The 18,669-nt window shown below is 44.3% G+C and overlaps 1 protein-coding gene across 2 annotated transcripts in view; it reads left to right on the top strand.

The window, feature by feature from the left end:
• The first annotated feature begins 1,384 nt into the window (after positions 1–1,384).
• The window catches only part of prpsap1 (phosphoribosyl pyrophosphate synthetase-associated protein 1), a 22,235-nt gene continuing 4,950 nt past the window's right edge, over positions 1,385–18,669 (top strand). Inside the window, exons 1-10 of one of the 2 annotated variants that reach the window (XM_054750469.2) lie at positions 1,385–1,669; positions 2,726–2,778; positions 3,944–4,010; positions 4,104–4,276; positions 4,362–4,477; positions 4,567–4,622; positions 4,744–4,889; positions 9,848–9,889; positions 16,983–17,053; positions 17,244–17,390. In XM_054750469.2, coding sequence (XP_054606444.1) covers positions 1,587–1,669; positions 2,726–2,778; positions 3,944–4,010; positions 4,104–4,276; positions 4,362–4,477; positions 4,567–4,622; positions 4,744–4,889; positions 9,848–9,889; positions 16,983–17,053; positions 17,244–17,390 — 954 coding nt within the window. In that variant the 5' untranslated portion in view covers positions 1,385–1,586. The remainder of the gene's footprint in view (positions 1,670–2,725; positions 2,779–3,943; positions 4,011–4,103; positions 4,277–4,361; positions 4,478–4,566; positions 4,623–4,743; positions 4,890–9,847; positions 9,890–16,982; positions 17,054–17,243; positions 17,391–18,669) is intronic. The other variant, XM_054750470.2, reaches the window with a different exon arrangement.

Below are 18,669 nucleotides of genomic sequence, written 5' to 3' on the forward strand. Positions count from 1 at the left end.
ACTAAATAACACCTTAAATTTCATTTATTAAATGGCACAGCAAAAAAGTTCAAAAGGAGATCTGAGTTTTCCAAAATAAACAAACAAACAAGTATAAATAAATAAATAAATAAATACCTATACTCATTCCTTTCATATAGACAGCATCGGTGCTATTCAGACCACATCCAGGTGTACTCATCTGGAGCTGTCCACATCCTCCTCTGGTTGGAGCGTTTTACCAACAACCATCTGCATCTCTTGTCGTTTTTAGGAGAATATTTTCAACTACGTCAGTTAATTAACCAATTCCAACAACCCAGTTTGAAACGCTGCTCGCATTTGTTTTCACACGTAGCCCCCTGCTGGCAAAATTTTGTAATTACATTTCTGGCATGCCTTTTTTTCTTTTGGTGCGTGCTTTTTAAAAATTTTATATTTAATCTTCTTATAATAAGTTAAACAGGGCTTTTTAATCACATACAGCATTGACTTCAGAAAATAAGAAATGGACATATTTTAAATGGCAGCTACTTTTGATTTCCACCATCTGGTAGGAATGATGGTCCAAGAATAAAAAAAAATCTAAGTCTGATATAAAGGGTTTTCTTGTAATGTTGACAAAGAATGACATGAGCCTAACTAATGCATGGACTTTCTGCAGTCATCCTAATAATATAAGTAGTTTTTATTTTTACCAGAACCAAGTCTGGAGATTTTTAACGAGTTTCCTTACCTTTGGACAACAACATAGTTATACTGTATGTTTTAAGTAGTTGGCAATTATTTAATTAAAATGTCCTATCGTGCCGTGGTGCTCAGCAAGAAAATAAGCTCACATGCATTTGTCATTGAGTCGATTCAATACCACATAAAGTATTTCATGGGATTTGTACACGCAAAATAAAAAGAAAGTTTTAGACGGGGAAACGCATTTCGGCTTTAAAACAGGTGTTGTAGTATGTAGTTATTCCTGCCAGAATTAGTTCCCCCGCTTCAGGAGCGTGTACAGGTGTGTTGTCGATTAATGTGCCCCTCGAGGTCTGTTTCGCCTCCGCCCAGCCACAAATTGGAAGCTCTACTCCAAAAACAAATGCGTCCTAACCTTTACCCTGTTTTACCCTATACCATATACACAGAGTAATTTCATACATTAATTGTGTAAAACATGCATTTTTGGTGGCTGAGTGGTTATGGTTAAGAGTAAGCGTCAGGGTGAGGGTTATTTTTGTGAGAGGGAGAATTCAAATCGACTTAACACCAGCGCCTGACGCAGGAAAAACTCTGCTGCACCTGCAACGCGCAGCTGAAAAGATTGACCCTTGAAGAATCCCGTAGCTCAGAATCATCAGTTTCCACCGGTTACCACGCAACCCTACAGACGGTGTTATTTATCTTTCCTCTGATAGCAAAACTCAACATACACCCGAACTTTAAGGCGCTTTACGCTTGTGGCTATGATTTAGCTGCGTTTGTGGCGCTCAGTAGCGATCCTCGAAGTGAAATACCGGACGTAGCGGGCTAGTGTGCGGCAGCTAGCTCACTAAAACCGCAGTGAGTGCGGAGTTAAAAGAAGGTGGCGCTACTGACACTTTATTGCTCCAAGAATGAATGTCGCTAAAAGTGGATATCGTGTGTTTTCCGCAAACTCCTCGGCAGCATGCACAGAACTGGCTAAGAAGATAACGGAGTGAGTTGTTATCTTTACTAGCTAGTGACTGTTACCATAATAGAACAAAGGTGTGTTAACCTGTAGCATCAGACCTCATAACCACCTGCTATACCATCATAGGTGCATCTGTTAGTCAAAGAGTTGTTTCATGACCGTGAGCCTATCTATCTATCTATCTATCTATCTATCTATCTATCTATCTATCTATCTATCTATCTATCTATCTCTCTCTCTCTCTCTCTCTCTCTCTCTCTCTCTCTCTCTCTCTCTCTCTCTCTCTCTCTCTCTTTCTCTCTCTCTCTCTATCATCTGTCTGTCTGTCTGTCTGATATTTAGAATAGCTATGACATTTTATTATGCAAATTAGCAACCTTTTAGAAATATTTAGTCAGATGAACAAATGATGCATTATTTTTTCTTGTAAAACTTGGAGCTCCCCCGTCTCCTACACATCTTTGGGGGGCAGATCTGTGGTCCCTCACACTATTGGACGCTCCTATAGAGAAACCTTACATATACAAGCGCGTGTACACACACAGGTGCTCACATGGTGCTGTCATAAGTATAGACTTGGGCACGTTCAACACATGTCTTAAGGCTGTCGTTGCCACTAAATGCACTGTGATTTATTATCGTGTGATTGTTCAGTTAAACAATGTTGATTTTATATTTCATCATCAGGCTAACGCAGTGATCGCTTGCTCCTGTTGTATTGTTGTGTCCCATTTTTTTTTCTATTTCCTTCTGCAGGTCTAGAAGCAGACTCTTGTTCATTCTTGTCTATTTTTGTGGGACCCCCCCCCCCCACCACCACCACCTTTTGTCTTTTCCTTTCTCTTTCACCTGTCTCCGTGTCTGGTCGGAATTAAAAAGCATTCAAAAACAATAACAATAAAGTTTTAAGTATCAGGCGTGACATTAAAAGCAGACGCTTTGATGCTCCACCTGAGAGTAAATCTGTAAGGCTTGTTACCAGCATTCAGACAACAATTCTGTTTGCTTCACAGCCAGACAGGACACGGGGAAAAAATAAAATAAAAATAAAAATTCTTGTAAAATTGTTTTCGTTTGCAGGAGACTAGGAGTTGAATTGGGGAAGTCTGTGGTTTTTCAAGAGACCAACAGAGGTGATGGGAACACACACACACACACACACACACACACACACACACACACACACACACACTCACGTTTTTAACAAGCAAATGAACACCCCAGCCCAAATAAACAGATTCCAGCTGAGAAGATAATGATAAACTGAAGGCTGATGCTCCTCTCAGGTCCTTGACTTTTCTATTCTGTTATCTACTTTGATATTTAATAATAATAATAATAATAATAATAATAATAATGCATTGAACTTATATAGCGCTTTTCTAGACACCCAAAGACGCTTTCACACACTCTCACATTCACACACTGCTAGTGATGGTAAGCTACTTGTAGCCACAGCCGCCCTGGGGAGGTCTGACAGAGGCGAGGCTGCCATTTGGTGCCGTCAGCCCCTCTGACCACCACTAACACAGGCAAGTTGGGTGAAGTGTCTTGCCCAAGGACACAACAGCAGGATACCCCTGGCAGGAGCTGGAATCAAACCCATGACCCTCCGATCATGAGGCAACCCGCTCTACCACCTGAGCTACTGCTGCACTATTTCTTAGTCCTTTAATTCTTTTTAAAACACAAAAGCAACATGCTGTCATGGTCAGGTACTAGAGCTGGACAGCAAGAGTTAAAGAGCTGCCTAAGTCCAAAGGAAACCTCCGAAAGGTCTTCAGAAAGCTTGAAGGAGTATTAAAAAGGTTAAAACAAGAAAATCTAGTTCAGGAGTGTACCACCTGGCGCCCTTTGGTGCTTCTGCAGTGGCTCTTCTAAGGCTTTTCCTCCCTAGTCCAGTGTTAGAAGGTTCCAAGGCAGGGTTCTGTTCCCTGTGGCTCAACCAGTGTTATTTAAGCTGACCCAAAGTTATGGGTAGTTCCAATCTGCATCAAAGTCCTGCAGCAGGATGACACCAGTACATGTACATACCTGCTTCTTGCCATTTTTAAAGCAGAATACGGCATTCGTGTGAATCATATAGATCCAAAAAGTTTTTGATGTGAGGAGAAGGGTTGAGCCGGTCTTTCTAAGAATCAGTTTCCAGAGGAAGGCAAGGGAAAACACCACTGGTGATCCTTCTGCCAACACACAAGCACCCCAGGGGCAGAGATGTACTTGTGTAGCTCCACTGTTGACATGTAAAGAACTTGGTCATCTGCGTAGAGAGTTGTTGACACATTTCCTTCTGTTTAGAGACGAGAGTGGATGTGAAGGAATCCGTTCGAGGGCAAACCATCTTTATCATCCAGACCATACCACGGTAAGCACAAAAACACAAGCTAACTTCTAAACACGGGCTTTTTAAACCGGACCCTTATGTCTTTGCTCTCGGCTGTGGTTTTGCTGCAACCAGAGATGTGAACACAGCCATCATGGAGCTTCTCGTCATGGCGTATGCCCTCAAGACCTCGTGTGCAAAGAACATCATTGGAGTTATTCCTTACTTCCCTTACAGCAAGCAGTGCAAGATGAGAAAGAGGGGCTCCATAGTATGCAAACTGTTAGCCTCAATGTTGGCTAAAGCAGGTACAGGCAGCAGCGCAACTCCACACACTAATCCTTTAAAGGCCTCTCATCTCATTCTACTTTTATGTGGGCTTTTATTTTGAAGGTCTCACGCATATAATCACTATGGATTTGCATCAGAAGGAGATCCAGGGCTTCTTCAGCTTTCCTGTGGATAACCTGCGAGCCTCCCCATTCCTGATTCAGTACATCCAAGAAGAGGTACGAACTCTGGGCGTTCATGTTGACAATGCTAACCCTCACCCCCCAGATCAACATCTGGTAACATCTGTTCTCCTCCATCCTGCTAGATTCCTCTTTACAGAAATGCTATAATTGTTGCAAAGTCCCCTGCTGCAGCTAAAAGGTAGCTGAGCAAAGACATGTTGTTCCATTTGTTTGACATAATAAAGAAGGACATATAGTTGGATCAGAAGTTCTTTATTTCATCTTTACATTTTGATTTTCAGCGTTTTCTTTTTTTGCAGAGCTCAGTCGTACGCCGAGCGGCTGCGTTTGGGCCTGGCCGTGATCCACGGCGAGGCTCAGTGTTCTGAGTCAGACATGGCCGACGGAAGACACTCCCCTCCGTGTGTGCGTAACACCACAGGTCACACGGGACTGGAGCTGCCATGTAAGACCACACGTCTATGCTGATCTGTGTTTTAAAGGCGTTCAAGCAATGTTTCACTTCTATTGTCTCTTTCAGTCAAATTTCTTTTTTTATTTTAAAAACGTTTAGATCATCAGAACACTCCTTACAGTTTTGAGGAAAAACGTCCTCCACACAGGATGAAAATGCTTTATTCCAATGACTGTAGAGGCAAACCCTCTGTGACGTCACCTATCGGTTTCTTATGGTCTAAATTGAGGCCCAATGGGCGGTTCCGATCACCGCCATCTTGGCCGTGTTTCAAGTCTCATCACGCCTAGACAATCCGAAAATGGGCTCTGAGGTGGAGCTGAAAGCAAGGCTCTGAGGATGTGAGTCAGCCATTACTTTCCCAGCTACGAGCTAACTGAAGCTAACAGAGGTTTTAGGACGCTTTTATCCATAAAACCATCGATGAGCAACTAGTTGCAGTGTTTTTTTTTTTTTGGTCTTCATCAGAGAGGTCAACAGGCAGCCAGGATGACTTCAGCCTCGCATGGAAGCTGGGCGGTCACGTTGCTCGGCTGCCTTCGGAAAGCTAGAGCGACAGATTCTTCAGACCATGGGTCTCCCACTGCTGAAGGGAAGGACGCGGTACAGAGACTGCAGCAGTGACTTCACAGATCTCTGACCGTGGTGGACCGGCGCAGCCCGGAAACCTCCTCTAGCTTCAGTTAGCTCACTTAGCTCGAGTTTCAGCACTCAGCCCCACCAGTGCGTCATATTTCAACCCGTTTTTGACCAAGCAGCGTTATGGTAAATGGACAGCATTTTACATTATTTAACCAGCAAAAAAAAGTGGCGAGGTTCATGTGTGTGTGTGTGTGTGTGTGTGTGTGTGTGTGTGTGTGTATGAGGGGGAGGGGGGTTCGAAGCCGTGGTGTGGGAGTTTCAGGCGTGGCGCTGCGCCTTAGCCTATGTAGAGAAAACACTGTATTATACCTAAAGTACTTTTTTGAACCAGGCTGTAAACGTGTTTATTTTTGCTGTGAAACTGGCATCCAATTTGGATCCAGCCCCTAGAGGATGAGGGGGGAACTGAAATTTTTTTTAATCACTTCCTGGTTGGCTTCGGTTCTGGGTGCCTGGGGTTCCCCCTTGCTTTTCACACTTTAAACATTTCTGTTTAGACGTTAGAAATAATCACCCTCTCACCTGTTGTTGTTCGCTTTCTGAACAGCTCCAATCAGGAGAATGGAGTGGGAATATTTTGTTCAATGTATGTTGCTGACAAGTTAGCATTACCCAAGCATTAACACCAGTAGCGGATCTGCATCCTGAGGCGCTCTGATGTAGGAGCACTTTGGATTGAACCAGCAGCGCTCTGAAAGGTCACTGAGATCAAAGCAGGGTTTTAATCTTGTGTGGAGGGTGTGCAAACTCATCACTGCTTCAGAGTTTATTATCAGATTCCCTAATTTAAAGAGCAAGTCACCTACAAATCCAAATCCACCAATTTTTGCTGATAAACTGTATAAAGGAGCATCTAATAGTGCTGTAGACATGTGGCCATTATTTTGGCATTTCAGTCCATCTTATTAAAAAGATAAATATTCTGTCTATTCCGTCAGTGTGGTGCCCTCTTCAGGTCGAAACCTGTATTACATTTGAATTTGAATCCATCACCGCTATTGGCTGAGCAGTGATATGTGATGTTAGCCATATGTGTGACATCTACTGTGCTTCTGTTGTGGTGGATAAGAGCAGCCGAGTCCTGGCCACGCCTACGCTGGCGCTAAAATGGGACTAGGGCTGCAACAAACGATTATTTGGATAATCGATTAATCGGATGGGGTCTCGACACGATTAATCGATTAATCAGATTAAATGGGGAAATTTTTAAAAACTGCTAGGGAAACGTTATTTCTCTCCTTCCTTCACTTTATTTAACACAACATTATTAGAAAACACTTCAATAGTAGAAAAACAACATGCCATCACCTAAATTGTCTTATAAGGTGTATAGACAGATACCCTAAGCTACATCTATCTGTGACCTAAAATGCTTGGTCCAAGTTAAACAGCTTAAGGGTAATTCTCATCTGTTTTGTTTGATCTCATCTGTTGACATTTATTTTAAATGTAATTAAACATAGGCTGTGAATTAATCAAAATTGATCACTATTTCCAAAAATGACTGAAAAAATACCAAATAAAACAAAAGTAAATGAATGCCATCCTCCTTGTGATGATGCCCTGGGCAACTGCTATAAAGTCACATCAAGAAATGCTGCTGATCATTCCAATGATCCCAAATAGACTCACATTAGGCCACATGAAAGCAACTGAACCCAAAAATATATTAACCATTATATAACTGCACTCTCACACAACACGCCTGCAGCAACAGTTAGGACTCCTCCCTCCCTTTTAAAAGCGTTTTTGCTTCCGAGGACATTGTTGTTGTAAAACCACATGCTAGTAGTCTGGCCCCGGTGTGATCAACCAGTTTCTGCGGGAATGTGACGGCGGAACCAGGGCCAGATTAACACTCTGGGCAACAATATTCAAGGGCTCCATCATCACGACCCGAGGATCACCATAATGTGGTCACATACAGAATATTTTACTGTAATATGCAGTAAATATACTCAGTACTTGAATGCCTGACAACACGTAACCCGCTCAGGGTAACCTTTGACCCACCTCGTGTGGACTGACCAATGAGGAGAGGGTCTTAACTTGAGGCCCTCTCTTCATTGGTCAGTCTGCATGAGACTGACTCTCAACTGACGTTCAGTCATAGGCAGCGAAGCGTCTCTGTGCAGCGCAAAAGCCCGGGTGGACAGTTTGTTTAATGTAGGGTGATCATATTTCCATTTCCAAACAAGAGGACAGGGGATCTGTGCCTATGACGTCACACTATGGCAACACCACACAAACCATGTTGGGACCCATTTTTTGTAAGAACTAAATTAATATCAGATTCTGCCAATAAAAGGGCTCTAAAACAATTCATATGTAAATATTTTGCATATTTAATGCAAAATCTCATTTTTATGCTTTGGTGCTGCAACAAGGTTTTATTAATAATAAATTATTATACATTTTGTTTTACTACAGCATTGGTAAGCTTCCTGTGCAGATTATTAAGGATGCTTGTTTCAGCTGTGAGATTAGACGATAGGATCAATGAAAAAATAAGTTGTCACACACTCCATGGAAACTTTCAGAGAATCCACAAATAGTGGCTTTCAAATGGTTTTGTTACTTTTTGCAAGTTTATAAAAGAAGCAGATGAGACAGCATGTCTGATAATTTAGTTTTTCATCTGATAATATTAGAACATGTCAGTAATGTCTGAGGGGCTTTTATAAACACCGTATAACTAACACTCCTGGAGAGGGTATGAATTACACAGAGGCTTCTGGGGAGCCCAGTTATGGGGGGGGGGGGGGGGGGGGGGGGGGCATTTTGCCTTGGCCCCCAAAATGTCTTGAAACGGCCCTGGGTGTGTGACTGAGTTTTGAAGGTGATCTGAATTGTATCAGATGTATAAATATGACATGTGTATAACTTATTGTTTTTACTGGTAAAAACGTGTAGTGGAGATAAATCTACCTACATTTTACTTTTCCACACTTTGTTTTGTTTTCTTGTTTTTATTTAACTATTTTCCTGTCCTGTCTGTCTCTCATCTTCCTGCATCTCCTCGTAATCCTCCAGAAAATCTGTTGCCTGGATTCTTACCTTTTCACCTCATCAGTTACTTTTGAGCAGATCGAAGGGATCTCCTGACCGCAAAGCGGAGAGCGAGTTTTCGATGCTGCGTGAGGTGACATCACCACAGCACAGGTGATGAGCTCCGCAGTAGCGCGCTTCAGGCACAAATAAGACAGAAAATAGAGAACATGTGCAGACAAGAATGATCGTGTGCTAATTATAGTTTTTTGGTTGCGCCACTTTGAGAATGGACCGTGCGCTGGAAGCAGCTGCCTGGATCGCTGCACAACAATGCGGAACCGGTTCGCAGCGCAAGTCTGCAGGCTCTCCGTCACGCTAATCTGCCGGTACCGGCTCTCCCTCGCGCTGATCTGCCGGCTCTCCCTCGCGCTGATCTGCGGCTCTCCCTCGCGCTGATCTGCCGGCTCTCCCTCGCGCTGATCTGCGGCTCTCCCTCGCGCTGATCTGACTTGCTCTGGTCTGCGCGCAACGGCGGGCGGGAAGGGGGGGGGGGGGGGGGGGGGGGGGGCTTTTGGAAGAGTTGTGCGACACAACGAATCGATGACGCAATTCGTTGCCAACGCTTTTAGTAATCGATTTTCATCGAATTTATCGATTCGTTGTTGCAGCCCTAAATGGGACAATTATTTCGGCTGGGAATTTGCTTCCATTCCAGGAAATGGGTGACTTGCTCTTTAACCAGTATTCTCATAGTAGACTGAAAAAAATGTCTTGTGAGCTTTACATCTTTCATCTTCCATAATGTGATTTTTGTCTGTGACGCATTCTGCTGTGGGATTCCTGAACATTTTAGCCTCTCAGCTCTGATCCTAACCTGCCGTTTCCCTCTCATGCCATCAGCCGTCTTACAAAAACATGGTTTTTGTGCCGCTGCATGCCTTAACCACACAGACTCTACTCATTAAGCTGCCACAGCAAAGTGCAGATTCTAACTAATAATCAAAGTGTGAAATGAAGATCTTTCAATTTGTTAAATTCAGTTTTAAAAGCCATCACATGAGTGTGTCATTGGCAAATGACTCCTTTATGTCTATTTAGTTTCCAATTTATATTCATTCCATTTCCTGGAGCCAACAGATCGCTTCAGCTAGAAATGAACATTTTAGGGTTTGGTGCCGCCATTCTGCTTTTGTTGTTATTGTTTTGTTTATTTCTGTGGATGTGAGGAGAGGATCGAGATGTCTTGGCACTGAATGTTTGTCATGTCTTATATTTGTGCTTTTGTGTTAATGTGGTGTGTATTTTGTTGACAATAGCAGGCAAACAACAAGCTCCGTTCCCTGGCATAGAGCTTCCAAGTACGACTTAAGATTTAATTTACTTGATCTGACTATAAAATGATTATCTCTTCACGTGGTTTCCTGAATTTGTGCATGTGTGGGAGAAGAAGGGAGGGTTGTGTTTGCATCTTGTGAAAACGGTCTGGATTCAGGAGTTTAAGCACCCTATTTGCATCAGCAACATTTTTCAGACCAATCATCTACATATTATTAGTTCTACTTAACATAATCTAAATAAAAACAAGTTTATTGAATCTATGACTCCAGACGGCTAATTGTACAAGATGATTAAACCTTCCGATTTCTTTGTGCTCTGATTTTTTTTAGTTTGAAATCCATAAATCAAACAGGAGCAATAGGAAACCCTTTTGTTGTTTTGGATTTTATTTGTTTTGTTAAATATCTGGACTCATCTTGCCAATCAACACATGCTGCCACCATTTAAAAAGCACTAGAAACCACTTATGACCCTGTGGTCATGGCCGCATGTCTGCATGACTGCAACAACTTTAATAAGATGGTTTATAGATTTAAAGCAACACTATGTTAGTTTTCTTCTTCTCCCTCCTGCTGGTTGAAAGCAGAATTAAAACAGTCGTAAACAACCCTGCCGAAGCATGCTGTACCTAGCGTTAACAATGAGCTAATGCTAACACAAGCTAATTGATACTTAATAATCCACGGAGTGAAAGATCCACACTTTTGGATGAAAATATTATTACTTACATGTAGACTTGGGCGGTGTCACGGTATTATAGCAGAAATGTCAATCAGACTCAAAACTTGTTGCGCAGCACTTGTATTCTGGCATCAAATACACGGCGCCGGTTGCGATTACGTGCTTATAAGCACATTCTGGAGGCCATGGTCTAAAAGAAAAAAAAAACACTTGTTTCCTTACATTGAACTAAATAATTACACTGTAGACTGGTTGGGCAAATTCCCACGCACCCTCCAGGATCCCCCTAAGGGTATAGAGCTTGTCCAGTGTTCCACGGCCAGGACGAAAACCACATTGCTCCTCCTGAATCTGAGGTTCGACAATCCGATGGACCCTCCTCTCCAGAACCCCTGAATAGACCTTACCAGGAAGGCTTAGGAGTGTGATCCCCCGTAGTTTGAACACACCATGCGGTCCTCCTTTTAAATAAGGGGACCACCACCCCGGTCTGCCAGTTCAGTGGGACTGCCCCCGATGTCCACGCAATATTGCAGAGCCGCGTCAGTGAACACAGCCCCACAACATCCAGAGCCTTAACGAACTCCGGGCGGATCTCATCCAAGCCCGGAGCCTTGCCACAGAGGAGCTTTTTAACCACCTCGGTGACCTCAGCACCAGAAATTTCAGAGGCCAACCCAAAGTCCCCAGACTCTGCTTCCTCACTGGAAGACGTGTCGGTGGGATTGAGGAGGTCTTCGAAGTATTCTGCCCACCGATCCACAACGTCCTGAGTAGAGGTCAGCAGCACACCGTCTCCACTATAGATAGTGTTGGTAGCACACCGCTTCCCCCCCCCGAGGCGCCGGATGGTGGACCAGAATCTCCTCGAAGCCTTACGGAAGTTTTACTTCATGGTCTCACTGAACTCCTGCCATGCCCGGGTTTTTGCCTTGGCAACCACCCGAGCCGTGTTCCGTTTGGACTGCTGGCACCCGTCAGCTGCCTCTGGAGTACCACAGGCCAAAAAGACCTGATAGGACTCTTTCTTCAGCTTGACAGCATCCCTAACCGCCGGTGTCCACCAGCGGGTTCGGGGGTTGCCACCACGGCAGGCACCGACGATCCTGCGACCACACCTCTGGTCGGCCACCTCAACAATGGAGGCATGGAACAGGGTCCATTCAAACTCAGTGTCCCCCGCCTCCCCCGGAACATTTTGGAAGTTCTGTTGGAGGTGGGAATTGAAGCTCCTTCTGACAGGAGACAGCCAGATGTTCCCAATAGACCCTCGCGATACGTATGGGCCTGCCTGGTCTGACCAGCATCATCCCCCACCATCTGAGTCAACTCATCACCAGGTAGTGGTCAGTTGACAGCTCCGCCCCTCTCTTCACCCGAGTGTCCAAGACATGCGGCCGCAGGTCAGATGAAACAACAACAAAGTCGATCGTCGAGCTGCGGCCTAAGGTATCCTGGTGCCAAGAGCACATATGGACACCTTTATGTCTGAACATGGTGTTCATTATGGACAATCCATGACTGGCACAGAAGTCCAATAACAAAACACCACTTGAATTCAGATCAGGAGGGCCGTTCCTCCCAACCACACCTCTCCAGGTCTCACTGTCATTGCCCACGTGAGCGTTAAAGTTCCCCAGCAGAACAAGGGAGTCACCTGAAGGAGCGCTTTCCAGCACCCCCTCCAAGGTCTCCAAAAAGGGTGGGTAGTCTGAACTGTAGTTTGGTGCATAAGCACAGACGACAGTCAGAACCCGTCCCCCACACGTAGGCGGAGGGAGGCTACCCTCTCATTCACTGGGGTAAACCCCAACGTACAGACACTAAGATGGGGGTCAACTAGTATGCCCACCCCTGCTCGGCGCCTCTCAGTGGGAGCAACTTCGCAGTGGTAGAAAGTCCAACCCCTCTCAAGGAAACTGGTTCCAGAGCCAGAGCCATGCGTTGAGGTGAATCTGGGTATATCTTATCGGAACCTCTCAACCTCACACACCAACTCAAGCTCCTTCCCCACCAGAGAGGTGACATTCCATGTGCCAAGAGCCAGCTTCTGTAGCCGAGGATCAGGCCGCCAAGGTCCCCGCCCTCGACTACCACCCATCACACACTGCAACCGACCCTTTTGGTCCCTCCCATGAGTGGTGAGCCCATGGGAAGGGGGACCCACGTTTTCTCTTCGGGCTGTGCCTGGCCGGGCTCCATGGGTGAAAGCCCGGCCACCAGGCGCTCGCTAATGTGCCCCACCTCCAGGCCTGGCTCCAGAGGGGGGCCCCGGTGACCCACGTCTGGGCGAGGGAACACCGTTTCCATTCATATAATTCATCATAAGAGGTCTTCGGGCTGCTCTTTGTCTGATCCCTCACCAAGGACCTGTTTGCCATGGGTGACCCTACCAAAGGCAGAAAGCCTCAGACAACTTAGCTCCTAGGATCATTGAGACACTCAAACCCCTCCACCACGGTAAGGTGGCAGCCCAGGGAGAGGTAAATAATATGGTAAATTATAAAATGGCCCAAATTTCTTCTAGAGTCCTGTGGTCCCCCAAGTCACTTTACAACACACCAGTCATACACCCATTCACCCACATTCACAAACTGAATATGTTTATCATTTAACCAAACAGATCTGACTGAAAAGCCTGTTGTGTAACCTAGCTTCAAACCAAGCTAACAGCAGCGATCCATGTGTGTGTCTGACTGAATGAACAGACACCAGTTCAACAAACTGCAATCAAACTGCCACTAATGAGAGACAAACATTATTTTTAACACCTTGTCAGGGAATAGATATTCAAAAATGTATTTTTTTTTTACCAAATTGAGAAAGATCCACGTACCTTGCTATTTACATTAAAGTACTATCTGGTTATACCTGTTTATTTAAGGCAATGGTGGCAGAGAAGTTATGGGCTCGACACAAGGGAGGCGACAAACGGCCACGATCAGCGAAATTTGTCGCCGTCGCTTTTATTACCTGACACACGGGAGGCGATCCGCAGCAGCGGCAAAGCCGTCTACGCGTTTTGTTCCATGGCAAAATCGAAACTTCCGTTGTTTTGTTTGGCTGTGTCAGGTTGGAGGGAATGAAGGTTATTTAAGCGGTTCAGAGTTAATAAAGTGGTAGATATGATGTTTCACAAGGTGCTGCTAGAGTTATGTGAAATCTTACTTCTGATTTTACTATATAAAACAAAATAATAATCAACTTCTCCTTCATGTTTGCTCGGAGATGTGCGGAGCATCCTGTCCGCTCATTGGTCAGTGAATGAAACCTCCGTTGATTGGTCTTCGTCCGAGCGATAGCAATGAAAAGTTGAAAATGTTTCAACTTTCTGGGATCGCGTCGCTGGGTCGCCTGTGCACGACACATGCATGAGCGCAAAATTTCACACGCATGTTTTTCGCGTTTCGCTTGGTAGGAGGGAGACCCGCGATTATCGCTTTGTCGTGCATGTCTCATTGAAAATGAATGGAGGAGAGGCGATGTCGCCTCCCGTGTGTCGAGCCCATTAGGTGTCCACCCGGTAAATGGAAGGTTGCAGGTTCGGGCCCTGCTCGCTGTCGCTGATTATTTGTGCTTCAGTAAGACATTCACGTTGCCTGCTGATGGTGGTCAGAGGGACTGGTGGCACCTGCATACGACAGCCTTGCCTCCATCTGTGTGCCCCAGGGCATCACCACCATTGTGTGAGCGGGTGAATGACTGATTGGGTTGTAAAGTGCCTTGGGGGGGGGGGGGGGGGGGGGGGGGGGCTCTAGAACTCTAGAGGTTGTTATATCAAATATAGACCATCTATCATTTACTTTATGGTTAAAGAGACAATGTGTATTCTACATATACCCATAATAATTGGGGCCAGAGTACATGGGGCACAGTTCTTTGTTGGACGCCATTTTTCCTTCTAGCTGACTCGGGGTACTTCACCTGTCGATGACGTCACACTAGATGATTGGCTGGATGTACGACTTCACGACAAAACCACTTTCAAATACATTTAGTTAGTAAGAAACACAAATAAAAAAAAATGAAAAAAGTAGATGCAATATATTTTGGCCGAGAGATACTGCCATAGTACGATGTCATCGGCAGACGCAGGACCCCGAGCACATCCTGAAACTACAGCACCAGAAAACTACAATTGGCATTGCATTCTCTCGATGCATTTAACTGAAGGACCATCAAAGTCTGAGGAATCACACCGAGGTTGCATGCTTTGTGCTCCACAGATAACAACTTTTACTGCAATGTTTTTTTTTAAACTAGCAACAGTGATGGCGATATGGTTTAAAATAGGGCTGCACAATATATCGAAAAATTATCGTCATCGCGATAACAGGACGTGCGATAGGCCCATCGCAAAGCACATCAAAAACGGCGATAAATGTTTGGTTCAAACATTTCCATCCATGTCATACATCAGCTTTTTGTAAACCAGCTCTGTTTTTTACGCGGAAGTATTATTTGACCAATAAATGTAGCCCTTCTGATATGCGGCCAATCAGATGGGTCCGTTCATGTAATACGCCCGCCTCTTACGTAGACCCTTAGGGTGGGTGGAACGCCGAACGCAACACCTGAACTGAGTTAGCGGCGCCGTTCCCTTGTTTGTCATGCTGGCTCAGATTAACGAACGCACTTTGTGCTGAGGTTTCTGGAATCAGCGCTGCTTTCAAATGTGAACGTGAGTCCGCTCGGTGTCGTTAAGCAGCTGATAGTAACCGGGCTGACTCCGACACGTGCCGGTGAACCAACCCACCTTAGCCCAAGGCTCCAGTTAGCTTCCAGCTAAAAGGCTACAGCACTCTCCTCCCAGTCCCACCCTGCTAAAGAGGGCCTGGAAAAGTTCCTCCACTCATCAAAGTGATTTTTCATTTATGAGCTTTTATAACCTTGTTAATCAGGATAGTTGATTTGCTGCTGCACATAAACTGTCAGTCAGAAGCTCTGCTAGCCGGTTATCTTAAGAGGAGCTGGTTCAATTTGTTAGCTTGTTATCAGAATCATAGTTGCAGTTTCATCATCTGAGCTGCTTTTTAAGATCTAGGTAAACTTGTTCAATTTGGGGTTAAAACCAAACGTTTTCACATATTTTCCATGTAGTTTTTAGCCAGTTCCTCTTTTGAAAGGTAGACAATTGTTTTTCTCTTTCCCTCAGAAAGTCTTAATATTCTCCTAGTTTGGCCCAGCACAGGTCACTTCCCAATTACAGCAACAGCCTTATATCATAACCACATGTGGAGAAAATGTTCAGTAGCAATGAGAGAATTTGCTGTTGCATTTAAGTGATGCTAACTATTATTTAACATTTAAACTTATTTTCAGATTTTTTATTTATTTATTCAAAAACCCTGGTAAGGGATGTTTTTCTGTATTTGGAGCATCAGAAAAAGTTTTTATGGTGGAGGTGATGTTTTAAAGTCACTGAGAAACTGCATGCATGCAGTTTGTTGTTTTGCTGCTAATACAGTAGCAGGTGCAGCTGCATAATTTTGCAATAAAAATGTTATGTTGTAATGGAATTCATGCATTAGTTTTTGTTTGCTTTGAACCCAGATTAGACGTCACACGCCAGATGACATCAACACTGCATACTTTAGTATTTGTTCATTTATCGTGAGTAATATTGATATCACAATATTAAGCACTGTTATCGAATATCGCAGGTCTTCCTAATATCATGCAGCCCTAGTTTAAAACTACCCTGAAGTGTATTTAAGTACTGCCCCCTAGTGCCTGGAAACTACACACTGGCAATTTCAAGCAATAAATGACGATATAAAGTTTCATAAAATAGCGTTAGCATAGCAGGAAGTACCACATTCTGCTGCTCGTGTTGGCCTTGTAAGTAACCATGTACTATAAAACCGAGGTTAGCTTATAGCATATTTAAATGACACGTGTGATTGCTGTGTGCATGTAAACGCAGGCCGGTGGCTGGCATCTGTTTAATATAACAGATCTGATCCCAGAACATTGGCAAGTGTGTGTGAAGACTCCCGTCAGTGCCTGCCACTGCTGTTGCGGTGAAATCAAAAGTGTGTTTTGCATATTTGGTTCCGACTGCTGCTGTGTCCCCTCTGAAGCCTGAAGTTTGTTTGTTCTGACTGGGAATCTTGGGCTGAAATTCCTTTTGCCTTTTGATCTTTGCATGGCATGCTTAGCACTAGGTTTAGCATCTCAGCCTTTGTTTTTCTAAAAGGTAGGAGGGGTAGAATGGGGAGGGGGAAGGTCATGCACCACCATCCTTGATTGATCAATGATCATTTCATTTTAATCTCACTTTATTACAAATCACTGAATTCAAACCCAGTCATTTGGGACACTGATTGGCTTAAAACACATTTTCTTTACCCATTGTACCCAATCTACTTTAGATTATCTCCTCTTAACCCCGAGGAGAAGTGAGGTCATTTAATCTGTTTTTTGTTTCAGTAATGATGGCCAAGGAGAAACCTCCGATTACTGTAGTAGGAGACGTGGGCGAGAGAATTGCCATAATTGTGGTATGCTGCTCCCAAAACTTGTTCTGCTGCTATGTCTTACTATACCTTCTAATGCATGAAACAGTGTAGCTCAGCTTTTCTCTTCCTGAATGTGTTTTACAACACCTAAACAAGGAGTGTGTAGAAATGGAGTAGAACTGCTTGGTGTTGTAACTACACATGAACTTTTCCTTCTGGTTTCTCCCTGCAGGATGATATTATAGACGACGTAGGAGATTTTGTTGCTGCTGCAGAGATCCTGAAAGAGAGAGGAGCCTATAAAATTTACATTATGGCAACTCACGGTTTACTTTCTGCAGATGCCCCACGTCTCATAGAGGAATCAGCCATAGATGAGGTAAGGCTGGATGGGTGGATGGATGGATCATCATCATCATCATTTAGTTATTTATAAAGCACCTTCTTATACTTATCAAGCCCAAAGTGCTTTACATGATGCAAGTAAGAACAAAAAAAAAAATACTGTAAAATCTATGAAATCATAAAACCGTCTCATACCCAGACTATAGCAGTAGAGACAATAAAATGCAGAGAATAAAACAAGACTCACCCCAACTCCTATAAGAAAGCCAAAGAATAAAAATGGATCTTTAACATCCAATGATGGAGTGTGCCTAACCACCAGCGGGAGACCTTTCCATAATTTAGTGGAAAATGAAAATGCCCACTCCCCTCTGGTGGTGGTGCAGTTCCCAGCAGTGATTTGAAAGCAAAATCAAGAATCTTAAAACAAATTCTAAAACAAATAGGGAGCCAATGCAGGGGTTCCAGTATGGATGTGAGATGATCCCTTCTGCTGCCCCCCCAGAAACCTAACGACCAGTGTTGGGAGTAACACCGTTTAAGTATAACGGCGTTTCTAACGGCGTTCTTTTATAGGTAACGGAATAATCTAATTAATTACTTTTCCCGCCGTTGCAACGCCGTTACCGTTACTGGGGACGGAAGGTTGTGCGTTACTATGTGCTTGTCAAACGTTGAGCAGCAGTGTGAGGCTTTCTGACCGCCACACTTCAGCTGCAGCCAGGGAGAGAGAGGTGTCGGTAACGCACTTACAAACACGATGATGATTGGCCGGGTGGGCGGAGACCCTCACGGTCTCAGTCGCTGCATTCTGTAGACACAACGGGAATAACTCCATTTAAAATAACCGCGTTAATAAAAAATATTTCTTTCAGTAACGAGCAAACTAATTAATTACCGTCTTCTTTTATCAAATCGTCGTTTCTGTTACTGATAAGAAAATGCGTGCGTGAAGCAGCGCGGTGTGTTGAAGCTGTCATCATCAGCTGATCAGGAGCTAAAGAGGTAGATGTTTTCATCCAAGTGCGTCACGGCCCGTGAAGAACGAGGAAGACGTGATGAACATCTACGGCTGCAGACCCGCAGATTTGTTGCTGCAGCAGCGAATCTGCGGGTCTGCAGCCGTGCCCTTAGCGTGACAGCGGGACGTCCCGAAGGTCCGCTCACCTGTTCACCGCTCAGACGTCCTGATCTTCTGCCTTCCTAGATCATCCAGCTGTAACCTGTTTCTGATCATGTCTTTAGTCCCGCTGTAACACTGATGCATCAGTCTCAGACGTCATGGAGCTCAGGTGTTATTAGAACTACCTGTG

The sequence above is a fragment of the Nothobranchius furzeri genome, chromosome 12, assembly GCF_043380555.1.
Source record: "Nothobranchius furzeri strain GRZ-AD chromosome 12, NfurGRZ-RIMD1, whole genome shotgun sequence".
Lineage (NCBI taxonomy): Eukaryota > Metazoa > Chordata > Actinopteri > Cyprinodontiformes > Nothobranchiidae > Nothobranchius > Nothobranchius furzeri.